Source organism: Oncorhynchus nerka, linkage group LG17 (genome assembly GCF_034236695.1).
Source record: "Oncorhynchus nerka isolate Pitt River linkage group LG17, Oner_Uvic_2.0, whole genome shotgun sequence".
In the NCBI taxonomy this organism is placed as follows: Eukaryota; Metazoa; Chordata; class Actinopteri; order Salmoniformes; family Salmonidae; genus Oncorhynchus; species Oncorhynchus nerka.
Genome location: NC_088412.1, coordinates 2,323,614 through 2,341,640, shown reverse-complemented (window position 1 = coordinate 2,341,640; position 18,027 = coordinate 2,323,614). Strand labels below are relative to the sequence as shown.

The following is an 18,027-nucleotide window of genomic DNA, read 5'->3' as shown; positions in this document are numbered from 1 at the left end:
GAGGGAGACGAGTGGAAGACGGCTTTCAGTACTACCTCAGGGCATTATGAGTACCTTGTCATGCCGTACGGTTGATGAATGCTCTATCAGTCTTCCAAACCTTTGTAGACGAGAGGACCTTTTCAGGGACCTGCACGGGCAGGGTGTAGTGGTGTATATAGTATATAATATATAATATCGATGACATTCTGATATACTCAACTATACGCGCCGATACTATACGTGTCCCTGATGCGCAGGGTGCTTGGTCACCAACCTGTACGTCAAGGCTGAGAAATGCCTGTTCTTCCAGCAGTCCGTCTCCTTCCTAGGGTACCACATTTCCACCTCAGGGGTGGAGATGGAGAGTGACCGCATTTCAACCGTGCATAATTGGCCGACTCCCACCATGGTAAAGGAGGTGCAGAGGTTTCTAGGGTTTGCCAACTACTACCGGAGGTTTATCTGGGGTTTTGGTCAGGATGCGGCTCCCATTACCTCACTGCTGAAGGGGGGGACCGGTACGTTTGCAGTGGTCAGTTGAGGCGGACAGGGCTTTTGGTCACCTGAGGGCTCTGTTTACCTCGGCTCCCGTGCTGCCCATCCGGATCCCTCTTTGGCGTTCACAGTGGATGTGAATGTGGATGCATCTGAGGCTGGGATAGGAGCCGTGCTCTCTCAGCGCTCGGGCACGCCACCAAAGCTCCACCCCTGTGCCTTCTTCTCGAGGAAGCTATGACGTGGGGGACCGGGAGCTGTTGGCTGTCATCAAGGCTCTGAAGGCGTGGAGACATTGGCTTGAGGGGGCGAAACACCCTTTTCTCATCTGGACTGACCAATACAATCTGGAGTACATCCGGGCTGCAAGGAGACTGAACCCTCGCCAGGCAAGGTGGGCCATGTTTTTCACCCGTTTTGTATTCACCCTCTCTTACAGACCAGGTTCCCAGAACGCCAAGGCAGACGCACTGTCCCGGCTGGATTCATGTGTTCATTGTCCGTAGCTTCTGCCTGCCCATACCATAACCCCAACACCACCGTGAGGCACTCTGTTCACAACGTTGACATCAGCAAACACCATAACCCCACCACCATGGGGCACTCTACACAATAGTCGGTGACATCATGACGCCTCCTCACAGCAGCCGGTGACATCGGAGTATCACAGAGGAGATGGTGACATCATGACGCCTCCTCACAGCAGCCAGTGACATCATGACGCCTCCTCACAGCAGCCGGTGACATCATGACGCCTCCTCACAGCAGCCGGTGACATCAGAGTATCACAGAGGAGATGGTAACATCATGACGCCTCCTCACAGCAGCCGGTGACATCATGACGCCTCCTCACAGCAGCCGGTGACATCAGAGTATCACAGAGGAGATGGTGACATCATGACGCCTCCTCACAGCAGCCGGTGACATCAGAGGAGATGGTGACATCATGACGCCTCCTCACAGCAGCCGGTGACATCAGAGGAGATGGTGACATCATGACGCCTCCTCACAGCAGCCGGTGACATCAGAGGAGATGGTGACATCATGAAGCCTCCTCACAGCAGCCAGTGTTTCAGAGTATCACAGAGGAGAAAGATTTAACTCAAATACTGTTTTAATAGACTAGTAAATATCTGTCACAACTGTTCACGTAAACATCAGACAAAACAAAACATAGAACTGATTTAACAAAAATGAAATATACTTTTATTTTTGGGAAAATGTTTATTGTCTAATAACTAAAAAACAAAAAACATTTTCAGGAAAATGTATGACTTTGTCCTGGGGTATTAGCTGGGTATCAGGTCTGTATGTTGAGTAGGTCAGGTAGCCGAGAGGTCGGGGTTAGAGGTCAGACTCTTCTAATGGACACATACACACAGGTAGTCGGGAGGTCAGGGGTTAGAGGTCAGGTTCTTCTGAAGGAGACAGACACACAGGTGGTCGGGGGTTAGAGGTCAGACTCTTCTGAAGGAGACAGACACGCAGGTAGTCGGGGGTTAGAGGTCAGACTCTTCTGAAGGAGACAGATACACAGGTAGTCGGGGTTAAAGGTCAGACTCTTCTGAAGGAGACAGATACACAGGTGGTCGGGGTTAAAGGTCAGACTCTTCTGAAGGAGACAGACACACAGGTAGTCGGGAGGTTGGGGTTAGAGGTCAGACTCTTCTGAAGGAGACAGACACGCAGGTGGTCGGGGGTTAGAGGTCAGACTCTTCTGAAGGAGACAGACACACAGGTAGTCGGGAGGTTGGGGTTAGAGGTCAGACTGTTCTGAAGGAGACAGACACACAGGTAGTCAGGGGTTAGAGGTCAAGTATGGGAGGTAGGGTCACTTCTTCATCGACTTCAGCTCTCTTTGTCGGGTACGCTCCAAGCACAGAATCTGACACACTCTTCTGAAGGAGACAGAAACACAGGTAGCAGGGAGGTCAGAGGTTAGAGGTCAGACTCTTCTGAAGGAGACAGATAATAGGGAAAATCCATGTAGGTACTGACCAGGGGTAGGTACTGACCAGGGGTAGGTACTGACCAGGGGTAGGTACTGACCAGGGGAAGGTACTGACCAGGGGTAGGTACTGACCAGGGGTAGGTACTGACCAGGGGTAGGTACTGACCAGGGGAAGATCATGGACCAGGGGTAGGTACTGACCAGGGGTAGATACTGACCAGGGGAAGGTACTGACCAGGGGTAGATACTGACCAGGGGAAGATCATGGACCAGGGGTAGGTACTGACCAGGGGTAGGTACTGACCAGGGGTAGGTACTGACCAGGGGTAGATCATGGACCAGGGGTAGATACTGACCAGGGGTAGGTACTGACCAGGGGAAGATCATGGACCAGGGGAAGGTACTGACCAGGGGTAGGTACTGACCAGGGGTAGGTACTGACCAGGGGAAGGTACTGACCAGGGGTAGGTACTGACCAGGGGAAGGTACTGACCAGGGGAAGATCATGGACCAGGGGTAGGTACTGACCAGGGGTAGGTACTGACCAGGGGTAGGTACTGACCAGGGGAAGGTACTGACCAGGGGAAGGTACTGACCAGGGGTAGGTACTGACCAGGGGTAGGTCATGGACCATGGGTAGGTACTGACCAGGGGAAGGTACTGACCAGGGGAAGGTACTGACCAGGGGAAGATCATGGACCAGGGGTAGATCATGGACCAGGGGTAGGTACTGACCAGGGGTAGGTACTGACCAGGGGTAGGTACTGACCAGGGGTAGGTACTGACCAGGGGAAGGTACTGACCAGGGGTAGGTAATGGACCATGGGTAGGTACTGACCAGGGGAAGGTACTGACCAGGGGAAGATCATGGACCAGGGGTAGATCATGGACCAGGGGTAGGTACTGACCAGGGGTAGGTACTGACCAGGGGAAGATCATGGACCAGGGGTAGATCATGGACCAGGGGTAGGTACTGACCAGGGGTAGGTACTGACCAGGGGAAGATCATGGACCAGGGGTAGATACTGACCAGGGGTAGATCATGGACCATGGTGGATGACGTGCTACTGCATGTAGGTACTGACCAGGGGTAGATACTGACCAGGGGAAGATCATGGACCAGGGGTAGGTACTGACCAGGGGAAGATCATGGACCAGGGGTAGGTACTGACCAGGGGTAGGTACTGACCAGGGAAAGATCATGGACCAGGGGTAGGTACTGACCAGGGGAAGATCATGGACCAGGGGTAGGTACTGACCAGGGGAAGATCATGGACCAGGGGTAGATCATGGACCAGGGGTAGGTACTGACCAGGGGAAGGTACTGACCAGGGGAAGGTACTGACCAGGGGAAGATGACCAGGGGTAGGTACTGACCAGGGGTAGGTACTGACCAGGGGAAGATCATGGGCCAGGGGTAGATCATGGACCAGGGGTAGATCATGGACCAGGGGTAGATCATGGACCAGGGGTAGGTACTGACCAGGGGTAGATCATGGACCAGGGGTAGGTACTGACCAGGGGAAGATCATGGACCAGGGGTAGGTACTGACCAGGGGAAGGTACTGACCAGGGGAAGGTACTGACCAGGGGTAGATCATGGACCAGGGGTAGGTACTGACCAGGGGAAGATCATGGACCAGGGGAAGATCATGGACCAGGGGAAGATCATGGACCAGGGGAAGGTACTGACCAGGGGTAGATCATGGACCAGGGGTAGGTACTGACCAGGGGAAGATCATGGACCAGGGGAAGGTACTGACCAGGGGAAGGTACTGACCAGGGGTAGATCATGGACCAGGGGAAGATCATGGACCAGGGGTAGGTACTGACCAGGGGAAGATCATGGACCAGGGGTAGATCATGGACCAGGGGAAGATCATGGACCAGGGGTAGATCATGGACCAGGGGAAGATCATGGACCAGGGGAAGATCATGGACCAGGGATAGGTACTGACCAGGGGAAGATCATGGACCAGGGGAAGATCATGGACCAGGGGAAGATCATGGACCAGGGGAAGGTACTGACCAGGGGAAGATCATGGACCAGGGGTAGATCATGGACCAGGGGTAGATCATGGACCAGGGGTAGGTACTGACCAGGGGTAGATCATGGACCAGGGGAAGATCATGGACCAGGGGAAGATCATGGACCAGGGGTAGGTACTGACCAGGGGAAGATCATGGACCATAGTGGATGACGTGCTACTGCATGTAGGTACTGACCAGGGGAAGATCATGGACCATGGTGGATGACGTGCTACTGCATGTAGGTACTGACCAGGGGAAGATCATGGACCAGGGGTAGGTACTGACCAGGGGTAGGTACTGACCAGGGGTAGATCATGGACCAGGGGTAGATCATGGACCAGGGGTAGATCATGGACCAGGGGAAGATCATGGACCAGGGGAAGATCATGGACCAGGGGAAGATCATGGACCAGGGGTAGATCATGGACCAGGGGACGATCATGGACCAGGGGAAGATCATGGACCAGGGGTAGGTACTGACCAGGGGTAGATCATGGACCAGGGGTAGGTACTGACCAGGGGAAGGTACTGACCAGGGGAAGGTACTGACCAGGGGAAGATCATGGACCAGGGGTAGATCATGGACCAGGGGTAGGTACTGACCAGGGGTAGGTACTGACCAGGGGAAGATCATGGACCAGGGGTAGATACTGACCAGGGGTAGATCATGGACCATGGTGGATGACGTGCTACTGCATGTAGGTACTGACCAGGGGTAGATACTGACCAGGGGAAGATCATGGACCAGGGGTAGGTACTGACCAGGGGAAGATCATGGACCAGGGGTAGGTACTGACCAGGGGTAGGTACTGACCAGGGAAAGATCATGGACCAGGGGTAGGTACTGACCAGGGGAAGATCATGGACCAGGGGTAGGTACTGACCAGGGGAAGATCATGGACCAGGGGTAGATCATGGACCAGGGGTAGGTACTGACCAGGGGAAGGTACTGACCAGGGGAAGGTACTGACCAGGGGTAGGTACTGACCAGGGGAAGATCATGGGCCAGGGGTAGATCATGGACCAGGGGTAGATCATGGACCAGGGGTAGATCATGGACCAGGGGTAGGTACTGACCAGGGGTAGATCATGGACCAGGGGTAGGTACTGACCAGGGGAAGATCATGGACCAGGGGAAGGTACTGACCAGGGGTAGGTACTGACCAGGGGTAGGTACTGACCAGGGGAAGGTACTGACCAGGGGAAGGTACTGACCAGGGGAAGATCATGGACCAGGGGTAGGTACTGACCAGGGGTAGGTACTGACCAGGGGTAGGTACTGACCAGGGGAAGGTACTGACCAGGGGTAGGTACTGACCAGGGGTAGGTCATGGACCATGGGTAGGTACTGACCAGGGGAAGGTACTGACCAGGGGAAGGTACTGACCAGGGGAAGATCATGGACCAGGGGTAGATCATGGACCAGGGGTAGGTACTGACCAGGGGTAGGTACTGACCAGGGGAAGATCATGGACCAGGGGTAGGTACTGACCAGGGGTAGGTACTGACCAGGGGTAGGTACTGACCAGGGGTAGATCATGGACCAGGGGTAGATACTGACCAGGGGTAGGTACTGACCAGGGGAAGATCATGGACCAGGGGTAGGTACTGACCAGGGGAAGATCATGGACCAGGGGAAGGTACTGACCAGGGGTAGGTACTGACCAGGGGAAGGTACTGACCAGGGGTAGGTACTGACCAGGGGAAGGTACTGACCAGGGGAAGATCATGGACCAGGGGTAGGTACTGACCAGGGGTAGGTACTGACCAGGGGTAGGTACTGACCAGGGGTAGGTCATGGACCATGGGTAGGTACTGACCAGGGGAAGGTACTGACCAGGGGAAGGTACTGACCAGGGGAAGATCATGGACCAGGGGTAGATCATGGACCAGGGGTAGGTACTGACCAGGGGTAGGTACTGACCAGGGGAAGATCATGGACCAGGGGTAGATACTGACCAGGGGTAGATCATGGACCATGGTGGATGACGTGCTACTGCATGTAGGTACTGACCAGGGGTAGATACTGACCAGGGGAAGATCATGGACCAGGGGTAGGTACTGACCAGGGGTAGGTACTGACCAGGGGAAGATCATGGACCAGGGGTAGGTACTGACCAGGGGTAGGTACTGACCAGGGAAAGATCATGGACCAGGGGTAGGTACTGACCAGGGGAAGATCATGGACCAGGGGTAGGTACTGACCAGGGGTAGGTACTGACCAGGGGTAGGTACTGACCAGGGGTAGATCATGGACCAGGGGTAGATACTGACCAGGGGTAGGTACTGACCAGGGGAAGATCATGGACCAGGGGTAGGTACTGACCAGGGGAAGATCATGGACCAGGGGAAGGTACTGACCAGGGGTAGGTACTGACCAGGGGTAGGTACTGACCAGGGGTAGGTACTGACCAGGGGAAGGTACTGACCAGGGGAAGATCATGGACCAGGGGTAGGTACTGACCAGGGGTAGGTACTGACCAGGGGTAGGTACTGACCAGGGGAAGGTACTGACCAGGGGAAGGTACTGACCAGGGGTAGGTCATGGACCATGGGTAGGTACTGACCAGGGGAAGGTACTGACCAGGGGAAGGTACTGACCAGGGGAAGATCATGGACCAGGGGTAGATCATGGACCAGGGGTAGGTACTGACCAGGGGTAGGTACTGACCAGGGGAAGGTACTGACCAGGGGAAGGTACTGACCAGGGGTAGGTCATGGACCATGGGTAGGTACTGACCAGGGGAAGGTACTGACCAGGGGAAGATCATGGACCAGGGGTAGATCATGGACCAGGGGTAGGTACTGACCAGGGGTAGGTACTGACCAGGGGAAGATCATGGACCAGGGGTAGATACTGACCAGGGGTAGATCATGGACCATGGGTAGGTACTGACCAGGGGAAGGTACTGACCAGGGGAAGGTACTGACCAGGGGAAGATCATGGACCAGGGGTAGATCATGGACCAGGGGTAGGTACTGACCAGGGGTAGGTACTGACCAGGGGTAGGTACTGACCAGGGGAAGGTACTGACCAGGGGAAGGTACTGACCAGGGGTAGGTCATGGACCATGGGTAGGTACTGACCAGGGGAAGGTACTGACCAGGGGAAGATCATGGACCAGGGGTAGATCATGGACCAGGGGTAGGTACTGACCAGGGGTAGGTACTGACCAGGGGAAGATCATGGACCAGGGGTAGATACTGACCAGGGGTAGATCATGGACCATGGTGGATGACGTGCTACTGCATGTAGGTACTGACCAGGGGTAGATACTGACCAGGGGAAGATCATGGACCAGGGGTAGGTACTGACCAGGGGAAGATCATGGACCAGGGGTAGGTACTGACCAGGGGTAGGTACTGACCAGGGAAAGATCATGGACCAGGGGTAGGTACTGACCAGGGGAAGATCATGGACCAGGGGTAGGTACTGACCAGGGGAAGATCATGGACCAGGGGTAGATCATGGACCAGGGGTAGGTACTGACCAGGGGAAGGTACTGACCAGGGGAAGATGACCAGGGGTAGGTACTGACCAGGGGTAGGTACTGACCAGGGGAAGATCATGGGCCAGGGGTAGATCATGGACCAGGGGTAGATCATGGACCAGGGGTAGGTACTGACCAGGGGTAGATCATGGACCAGGGGTAGGTACTGACCAGGGGAAGATCATGGACCAGGGGTAGGTACTGACCAGGGGAAGGTACTGACCAGGGGAAGGTACTGACCAGGGGTAGATCATGGACCAGGGGTAGGTACTGACCAGGGGAAGATCATGGACCAGGGGAAGATCATGGACCAGGGGAAGATCATGGACCAGGGGAAGGTACTGACCAGGGGTAGATCATGGACCAGGGGTAGGTACTGACCAGGGGAAGATCATGGACCAGGGGAAGGTACTGCCCAGGGGAAGGTACTGACCAGGGGTAGATCATGGACCAGGGGAAGATCATGGACCAGGGGTAGGTACTGACCAGGGGAAGATCATGGACCAGGGGTAGGTACTGACCAGGGGAAGATCATGGACCAGGGGTAGATCATGGACCAGGGGAAGATCATGGACCAGGGGTAGATCATGGACCAGGGGAAGATCATGGACCAGGGGAAGATCATGGACCAGGGGAAGATCATGGACCAGGGGTAGGTACTGACCAGGGGAAGATCATGGACCAGGGGAAGATCATGGACCAGGGGAAGATCATGGACCAGGGGAAGGTACTGACCAGGGGAAGATCATGGACCAGGGGTAGATCATGGACCAGGGGAAGATCATGGACCAGGGGAAGATCATGGACCAGGGGTAGGTACTGACCAGGGGAAGATCATGGACCATAGTGGATGACGTGCTACTGCATGTAGGTACTGACCAGGGGAAGATCATGGACCATGGTGGATGACCTACTGGGGTAGGTACTGACCAGGGGAAGATCATGGACCAGGGGTAGGTACTGACCAGGGGTAGGTACTGACCAGGGGTAGATCATGGACCAGGGGTAGATCATGGACCAGGGGAAGATCATGGACCAGGGGAAGATCATGGACCAGGGGAAGATCATGGACCAGGGGTAGATCATGGACCAGGGGACGATCATGGACCAGGGGAAGATCATGGACCAGGGGTAGGTACTGACCAGGGGTAGATCATGGACCAGGGGTAGGTACTGACCAGGGGACGGTACTGACCAGGGGAAGGTACTGACCAGGGGAAGATCATGGACCAGGGGTAGATCATGGACCAGGGGTAGGTACTGACCAGGGGTAGGTACTGACCAGGGGAAGATCATGGACCATGGTGGATGACGTGCTACTGCATGTAGGTACTGACCAGGGGTAGATACTGACCAGGGGAAGATCATGGACCAGGGGTAGGTACTGACCAGGGGAAGATCATGGACCAGGGGTAGGTACTGACCAGGGGTAGGTACTGACCAGGGAAAGATCATGGACCAGGGGTAGGTACTGACCAGGGGAAGATCATGGACCAGGGGTAGGTACTGACCAGGGGAAGATCATGGACCAGGGGTAGATCATGGACCAGGGGTAGGTACTGACCAGGGGAAGGTACTGACCAGGGGAAGGTACTGACCAGGGGAAGATGACCAGGGGTAGGTACTGACCAGGGGTAGGTACTGACCAGGGGAAGATCATGGGCCAGGGGTAGATCATGGACCAGGGGTAGATCATGGACCAGGGGTAGATCATGGACCAGGGGTAGGTACTGACCAGGGGAAGATCATGGACCAGGGGAAGGTACTGACCAGGGGAAGGTACTGACCAGGGGTAGATCATGGACCAGGGGAAGATCATGGACCAGGGGTAGGTACTGACCAGGGGAAGATCATGGACCAGGGGTAGGTACTGACCAGGGGAAGATCATGGACCAGGGGTAGATCATGGACCAGGGGAAGATCATGGACCAGGGGTAGATCATGGACCAGGGGAAGATCATGGACCAGGGGAAGATCATGGACCAGGGGAAGATCATGGACCAGGGGTAGGTACTGACCAGGGGAAGATCATGGACCAGGGGAAGATCATGGACCAGGGGAAGATCATGGACCAGGGGAAGGTACTGACCAGGGGAAGATCATGGACCAGGGGTAGATCATGGACCAGGGGTAGATCATGGACCAGGGGTAGGTACTGACCAGGGGTAGATCATGGACCAGGGGAAGATCATGGACCAGGGGAAGATCATGGACCAGGGGTAGGTACTGACCAGGGGAAGATCATGGACCATGGTGGATGACGTGCTACTGCATGTAGGTACTGACCAGGGGAAGATCATGGACCATGGTGGATGACGTGCTACTGCATGTAGGTACTGACCAGGGGAAGATCATGGACCAGGGGTAGGTACTGACCAGGGGTAGGTACTGACCAGGGGTAGATCATGGACCAGGGGTAGATCATGGACCAGGGGTAGATCATGGACCAGGGGAAGATCATGGACCAGGGGAAGATCATGGACCAGGGGAAGATCATGGACCAGGGGTAGATCATGGACCAGGGGACGATCATGGACCAGGGGAAGATCATGGACCAGGGGTAGGTACTGACCAGGGGTAGATCATGGACCAGGGGTAGGTACTGACCAGGGGAAGGTACTGACCAGGGGAAGATCATGGACCAGGGGTAGGTACTGACCAGGGGAAGGTACTGACCAGGGGAAGATCATGGACCAGGGGAAGGTACTGACCAGGGGAAGATCATGGACCAGGGGTAGGTACTGACCAGGGGAAGATCATGGACCAGGGGTAGGTACTGACCAGGGGAAGATCATGGACCAGGGGAAGATCATGGACCAGGGGTAGGTACTGACCAGGGGTAGATCATGGACCAGGGGTAGGTACTGACCAGGGGAAGATCATGGACCAGGGGAAGGTACTGACCAGGGGTAGATCATGGACCATGGGAAGATCATGGACCAGGGGAAGATCATGGACCAGGGGTAGATCATGGACCAGGGGTAGATCATGGACCAGGGGAAGATCATGGACCAGGGGTAGATCATGGACCAGGGGAAGATCATGGACCAGGGGAAGATCATGGACCAGGGGTAGGTACTGACCAGGGGAAGATCATGGACCAGGGGTAGGTACTGACCAGGGGTAGATCATGGACCAGGGGAAGATCATGGACCAGGGGTAGATCATGGACCAGGGGTAGGTACTGACCAGGGGTAGATCATGGACCAGGGGTAGGTACTGACCAGGGGTAGATCATGGACCAGGGGTAGATCATGGACCAGGGGTAGGTACTGACCAGGGGTAGATCATGGACCAGGGGTAGGTACTGACCAGGGGTAGATCATGGACCAGGGGTAGGTACTGACCAGGGGTAGATCATGGACCAGGGGTAGGTACTGACCAGGGGTAGATCATGGACCAGGGGTAGGTACTGACCAGGGGAAGATCATGGACCAGGGGAAGATCATGGACCAGGGGAAGATCATGGACCAGGGGTAGATCATGGACCAGGGGAAGATCATGGACCAGGGGAAGATCATGGACCAGGGGAAGATCATGGACCAGGGGTAGATCATGGACCAGGGGTAGATCATGGACCAGGGGTAGATCATGGACCAGGGGTAGATCATGGACCAGGGGAAGATCATGGACCAGGGGAAGATCATGGACCAGGGGTAGATCATGGACCAGGGGAAGATCATGGACCAGGGGAAGATCATGGACCAGGGGAAGATCATGGACCAGGGGAAGATCATGGACCAGGGGAAGATCATGGACCAGGGGTAGATCATGGACCAGGGGAAAATCATGGACCAGGGGAAGATCATGGACCAGGGGAAGATCATGGACCAGGGGTAGATCATGGACCAGGGGTAGATCATGGACCAGGGGTAGATCATGGACCAGGGGAAGATCATGGACCAGGGGAAGATCATGGACCAGGGGAAGATCATGGACCAGGGGTAGATCATGGACCAGGGGTAGGTACTGACCAGGGGTAGATCATGGACCAGGGGTAGATACTGACCAGGGGAAGATCATGGACCAGGGGTAGGTACTGACCAGGGGAAGATCATGGACCAGGGGTAGGTACTGACCAGGGGAAAATCATGGACCAGGGGAAGATCATGGACCAGGGGTAGATCATGGACCAGGGGTAGATCATGGACCAGGGGTAGATCATGGACCAGGGGTAGATCATGGACCAGGGGTAGGTACTGACCAGGGGAAGATCATGGACCAGGGGTAGATCATGGACCAGGGGTAGATCATGGACCAGGGGTAGGTACTGACCAGGGGAAGATCATGGACCAGGGGTAGGTACTGACCAGGGGTAGATCATGGACCAGGGGTAGATCATGGACCAGGGGTAGATCATGGACCAGGGGTAGATCATGGACCAGGGGAAGATACTGACCAGGGGAAGATACTGACCAGGGGAAGATCATGGACCAGGGGTAGATACTGACCAGGGGAAGATCATGGACCAGGGGTAGATCATGGACCAGGGGTAGGTACTGACCAGGGGTAGATCATGGACCAGGGGAAGATCATGGACCAGGGGTAGATCATGGACCAGGGGTAGATCATGGACCAGGGGAAGATCATGGACCAGGGGTAGATCATGGACCAGGGGTAGGTACTGACCAGGGGTAGATCATGGACCAGGGGTAGATACTGACCAGGGGAAGATCATGGACCAGGGGTAGGTACTGACCAGGGGAAGATCATGGACCAGGGGTAGGTACTGACCAGGGGAAGATCATGGACCAGGGGTAGATACTGACCAGGGGAAGATCATGGACCAGGGGTAGGTACTGACCAGGGGAAGATCATGGACCAGGGGTAGATCATGGACCAGGGGAAGATCATGGACCAGGGGTAGATCATGGACCAGGGGTAGATCATGGACCAGGGGAAGATCATGGACCAGGGGTAGATCATGGACCAGGGGAAGATCATGGACCAGGGGAAGATCATGGACCAGGGGTAGATCATGGACCAGGGGTAGATCATGGACCAGGGGTAGATCATGGACCAGGGGAAGATCATGGACCAGGGGTAGATCATGGACCAGGGGAAGATCATGGACCAGGGGAAGATCATGGACCAGGGGAAAATCATGGACCAGGGGAAGATCATGGACCAGGGGTAGATCATGGACCAGGGGTAGATCATGGACCAGGGGAAGATCATGGACCAGGGGTAGATCATGGACCAGGGGTAGATCATGGACCAGGGGAAGATCATGGACCAGGGGTAGATCATGGACCAGGGGTAGATCATGGACCAGGGGAAGATCATGGACCAGGGGAAGATCATGGACCCCAGGGGTAGATCATGGACCAGGGGTAGATCATGGACCAGGGGAAGATCATGGACCAGGGGAAGATCATGGACCAGGGGTAGATCATGGACCAGGGGAAGATCATGGACCAGGGGTAGGTACTGACCAGGGGAAGATCATGGACCAGGGGAAGATCATGGACCAGGGGTAGATCATGGACCAGGGGAAGATCATGGACCAGGGGTAGGTACTGACCAGGGGAAGATCATGGACCAGGGGTAGGTACTGACCAGGGGAAGATCATGGACCAGGGGTAGGTACTGACCAGGGGAAGATCATGGACCAGGGGAAGATCATGGACCAGGGGTAGGTACTGACCAGGGGTAGATCATGGGCCATGGTGGATGACGTGCGATCCAAACCGTAGATGTGTTCACTGAGTCTGGTCAGCATGTCTTGTTTCTGTTTGCCCCATCGCTTCGAGTTATCTTCCAGCTGACACGCACACACACACACACACACAGACAAGTCTTCAGTGTGTTTGTGTGTTCGTGTCTGTGTGTGTCTGTGTTCGTGTGTGTGTCTGTGTGTTTGTGTGTGTGTCTGTGCGTGTCTGTATCTGTGCGTGTGTGTGTTCGTGTGTGTGTCTGTGTTCGTGTGTGTGTCTGTGTGTTTGTGTGTGTGTCTGTGCGTGTCTGTATGTCAGAGAGTAGTACCTGTTTCTCAAGTGTTTGTACTCTGGTCTCTGCCTTCTCCAGCTTACTGAGCAGACTCAGCCTCTCTCTGTCTGGGAACACCTGCCGAGGGAGAGAATTACGGAGAGGAGAGTCTCCACGTTATGGCAGTCTAGTGTCTGTGTCTCTCTGTGTGTCTCTGTGTCTCTGTGTGTCTCTCTGTGTCTGTGTGTCTGTGTGTGTGTCTCTGTGTCTGTGTGTCTCTGTGTCTCTGTGTGTGTCTCTGTGTGTCTGTGTGTGTGTCTCTGTCTCTGTGTGTCTCTGTGTCTCTGTGTCTGTGTGTCTCTGTGTCTCTCTGTGTGTGTCTCTGTGTCTGTGTGTCTGTGTGTGTGTCTCTGTCTCTGTGTGTCTCTGTGTCTGTGTGTCTCTGTGTCTCTGTGTCTGTGTGTCTCTGTGTGTCTGTGTGTCTCTGTGTGTCTCTCTGTGTGTCTCTGTGTGTCTCTGTGTGTCTCTGTGTCTGTGTGTCTCTGTGTGTCTCTGTGTGTCTCTGTGTCTGTGTGTCTCTGTGTGTCTCTCTGTGTGTCTCTCTGTGTGTCTCTGTGTCTGTGTGTCTCTGTGTGTCTCTCTGTGTGTCTCTGTGTCTCTGTGTGTCTCTCTGTGTGTGTGTGTGCGTCTCTCTGTGTGTCTGTCTCTCTGTGTGTCTGTCTGTCTGTGTGTGTGTCTGTGTGTGTGTGTGTCTCTGTGTGTGTGTGTGTGTGTGTGTGTCTCTGTGTGTGTGTGTGTGTGTGTGTGTGTGTCTCTGTGTGTCTGTGTGTCTCTCTGTGTCTCTGTGTGTGTGTGTGTCTCTCTGTGTCTCTGTGTGTCTGTGTGTGTGTGTGTGTGTGTGTGTGTGTGTGTGTGTGTGTGTGTGTGTGTGTGTATCTGTGTGTCTGTGTGTCTCTCTGTGTCTCTGTGTGTGTGTGTGTGTGTGTGTGTGTGTGTGTGTGTCTCTGTGTGTCTGTGTGTCTCTCTGTGTCTCTGTGTGTGTGCGTCTCTCTGTGTGTCTGTCTCTCTGTGTGTCTGTCTGTCTGTGTGTGTGTGTGTCTGTGTGTGTGTGTGTGTGTGTGTCTCTGTGTGTCTGTGTGTCTCTCTGTGTGTGTGTGTGTGTCTGTGTGTCTCTCTGTGTGTGTCTGTGTGTCTCTCTGTGTGTGTCTGTGTGTCTGTGTGTCTCTCTGTGTGTGTCTGTGTGTCTCTCTGTGTCTGTGTGTCTCTGTGTGTGTGTGTGTGTGTGTGTGTGTGCGCGTCTCTCTGTGTGTGTCTGTGTGTCTCTCTGTGTGTCTGTGTGTCTCTCTGTGTGTGTCTGTGTGTCTCTCTGTGTCTGTGTGTCTCTCTGTGTGTCTGTGTGTGTGTGTGTGTGTGTGTGCGTCTCTCTGTGTGTGTCTGTGTGTCTCTCTGTGTGTGTCTGTGTGTCTCTCTGTGTCTGTGTGTCTCTCTGTGTGTGTCTGTGTGTCTCTCTGTGTCTGTGTGTCGAGAACTTACTTCCGGGTTGGAGCGAGCAGTCGCATCCGCGCTTCGGTCTGCAGGTTGTATAACTTTTCATTACATTTCATTACATTTCATTATAGTACAACGGTTTGATTTGTCTAATCTTAGCAATTTCTTCTTAGCTAGCTACATAGCCGTCTTCGTATCAAAGATAATTGCGTAATTATCGTATTTCGTCGTCCTCCTATCTGCCCAGCAGCTAGCCAGCTAGCTAACGTTCACCGTCTACCGTAGCACTGTAGTAACTATCACACTCAACTGAACGACTTGATTAGTGTAGTGTTAGCTAGCTACATAGTTGTCTTTGCTGTCTTCGTATCCAAGATAATTGTGTAGTTTAGAGTGTGTAGTCTTAGAGCGATTATCTTAATTTACCGAGGTTAGCTAGCCAGCTATTTGTCGTCCTTAACGTAGGAGTCACTCCTAGCTAGCCAACAGCTAGCCAACGTCTACTGAATAGAACTTTCGCATTCCGGTCGCATTCCGCTTCGCTCCACAGGTAGTATCACATTTTCATTTAATTTCATTACAGTCCCAACGGTGTGATTTGTTTGATCGTAGCTAGCTACATAGCTAGCTACATAGCCGTCTTTGTTTCAAAGATAATTGTGTAGTCTAGAGCGATTTTCTAGGTTAGCTAGCCAGCTATTGTCGTTCTTTTAACGCAACGTAACGTAATCAACACTGCTAGCTAGCCAGCTAGCCCCCGAATAGCAGCATTGTAGAAACTTTACACTCAACGGAACGACTTGATTAGTGTAGTGTCAACAACGCAGCCACTGCCAGCTAGCCTACAAAGTCAACAACGCAGCCACTGCCAGCTAGCCTACCTCAGCAGTACTGTATCATTTTAATCATTTTAGTCAATTAGATTCTTGCTACGTAAGCTTAACTTTCTTAACATTCGAGACGTGTAGTCCACTTGTCATTCCAATCTCCTTTGCATTAGCGTAGCCTCTTCTCTAGCCTGTCAACTATGTGTCTGTCTATCCCTGTTCTCTCCTCTCTGCACAGACCATACAAACGCTCCACACCGCGTGGCCGCGGCCACCCTAATCTGGTGGTCCCAGCGCGCACGACCCACGTGGAGTTCCAGGTCTCCGGTAGCCTCTGGAACTGCCGATCTGCGGCCAACAAGGCAGAGTTCATCTCAGCCTATGCCTCCCTCCAGTCCCTCGACTTCTTGGCACTGACGGAAACATGGATCACCACAGACAACACCGCTACTCCTACTGCTCTCTCTTCGTCCGCCCACGTGTTCTCGCACACCCCAAGAGCTTCAGGTCAGCGGGGTGGTGGCACCGGGATCCTCATCTCTCCCAAGTGGTCATTCTCTCTTTCTCCCCTTACCCATCTGTCTATCGCCTCCTTTGAATTCCATGCTGTCACAGTTACCAGCCCTTTCAAGCTTAACATCCTTATCATTTATCGCCCTCCAGGTTCCCTCGGAGAGTTCATCAATGAGCTTGATGCCTTGATAAGCTCCTTTCCTGAGGACGGCTCACCTCTCACAGTTCTGGGCGACTTTAACCTCCCCACGTCTACCTTTGACTCATTCCTCTCTGCCTCCTTCTTTCCACTCCTCTCCTCTTTTGCCCTCACCCTCTCACCTTCCCCCCCTACTCACAAGGCAGGCAATACGCTCGACCTCATCTTTACTAGATGCTGTTCTTCCACTAACCTCATTGCAACTCCCCTCCAAGTCTCCGACCACTACCTTGTATCCTTTTCCCTCTCGCTCTCATCCAACACTTCCCACACTGCCCCTACGCGGATAGTATCGCGCCGTCCCAACCTTCGCTCTCTCTCCCCCGCTACTCTCTCCTCTTCCATCCTATCATCTCTTCCCTCTGCTCAAACCTTCTCCAACCTATCTCCTGATTCTGCCTCCTCAACCCTCCTCTCCTCCCTTTCTGCATCCTTTGACTCTCTATGTCCCCTATCCTCCAGGCCGGCTCGGTCCTCCCCTCCCGCTCCGTGGCTCGACGACTCATTGCGAGCTCACAGAACAGGGCTCCGGGCAGCCGAGCGGAAATGGAGGAAAACTCGCCTCCCTGCGGACCTGGCATCCTTTCACTCCCTCCTCTCTACATTTTCCTCCTCTGTCTCTGCTGCTAAAGCCACTTTCTACCACTCTAAATTCCAAGCATCTGCCTCTAACCCTAGGAAGCTCTTTGCCACCTTCTCCTCCCTCCTGAATCCTCCTCCCCTCCCCCCCTCCTCCCTCTCTGCAGATGACTTCGTCAACCATTTTGAAAAGAAGGTCGACGACATCCGATCCTCGTTTGCTAAGTCAAACGACACCGCTGGTTCTGCTCACACTGCCCTACCCTGTGCTCTGACCTCTTTCTCCCCTCTCTCTCCAGATGACATCTCGCGTCTTGTGACGGCCGGCCGCCCAACAACCTGCCCGCTTTACCCTATCCCCTCCTCTCTTCTCCAGACCATTTCCGGTGACCTTCTCCCTTACCTCACCTCGCTCATCAACTCATCCCTGACCGCTGGCTACGTCCCTCCCGTCTTCAAGAGAGCGAGAGTTGCACCCCTTCTGAAAAAACCTACACTCGATCCCTCCGATGTCAACAACTACAGACCAGTATCCCTTCTTTC

The 18,027-nt window shown here is 54.3% G+C and overlaps 1 protein-coding gene across 1 annotated transcript in view; it reads right to left on the bottom strand.

The window, feature by feature from the left end:
* Positions 1 to 1,697: 1,697 nt before the first annotated feature.
* ccdc33 (coiled-coil domain containing 33) overlaps positions 1,698 to 18,027 on the bottom strand; it is a 101,126-nt gene continuing 84,796 nt past the window's right edge. Inside the window, exons 9-11 of the mRNA XM_065002766.1 lie at positions 13,936 to 14,016; positions 13,598 to 13,714; positions 1,698 to 2,375 (exon numbers count right to left, since the gene is read on the bottom strand). Of these exons, the coding sequence (XP_064858838.1) occupies positions 2,283 to 2,375; positions 13,598 to 13,714; positions 13,936 to 14,016 (291 nt within the window). The 3' untranslated portion in view covers positions 1,698 to 2,282. The remainder of the gene's footprint in view (positions 2,376 to 13,597; positions 13,715 to 13,935; positions 14,017 to 18,027) is intronic.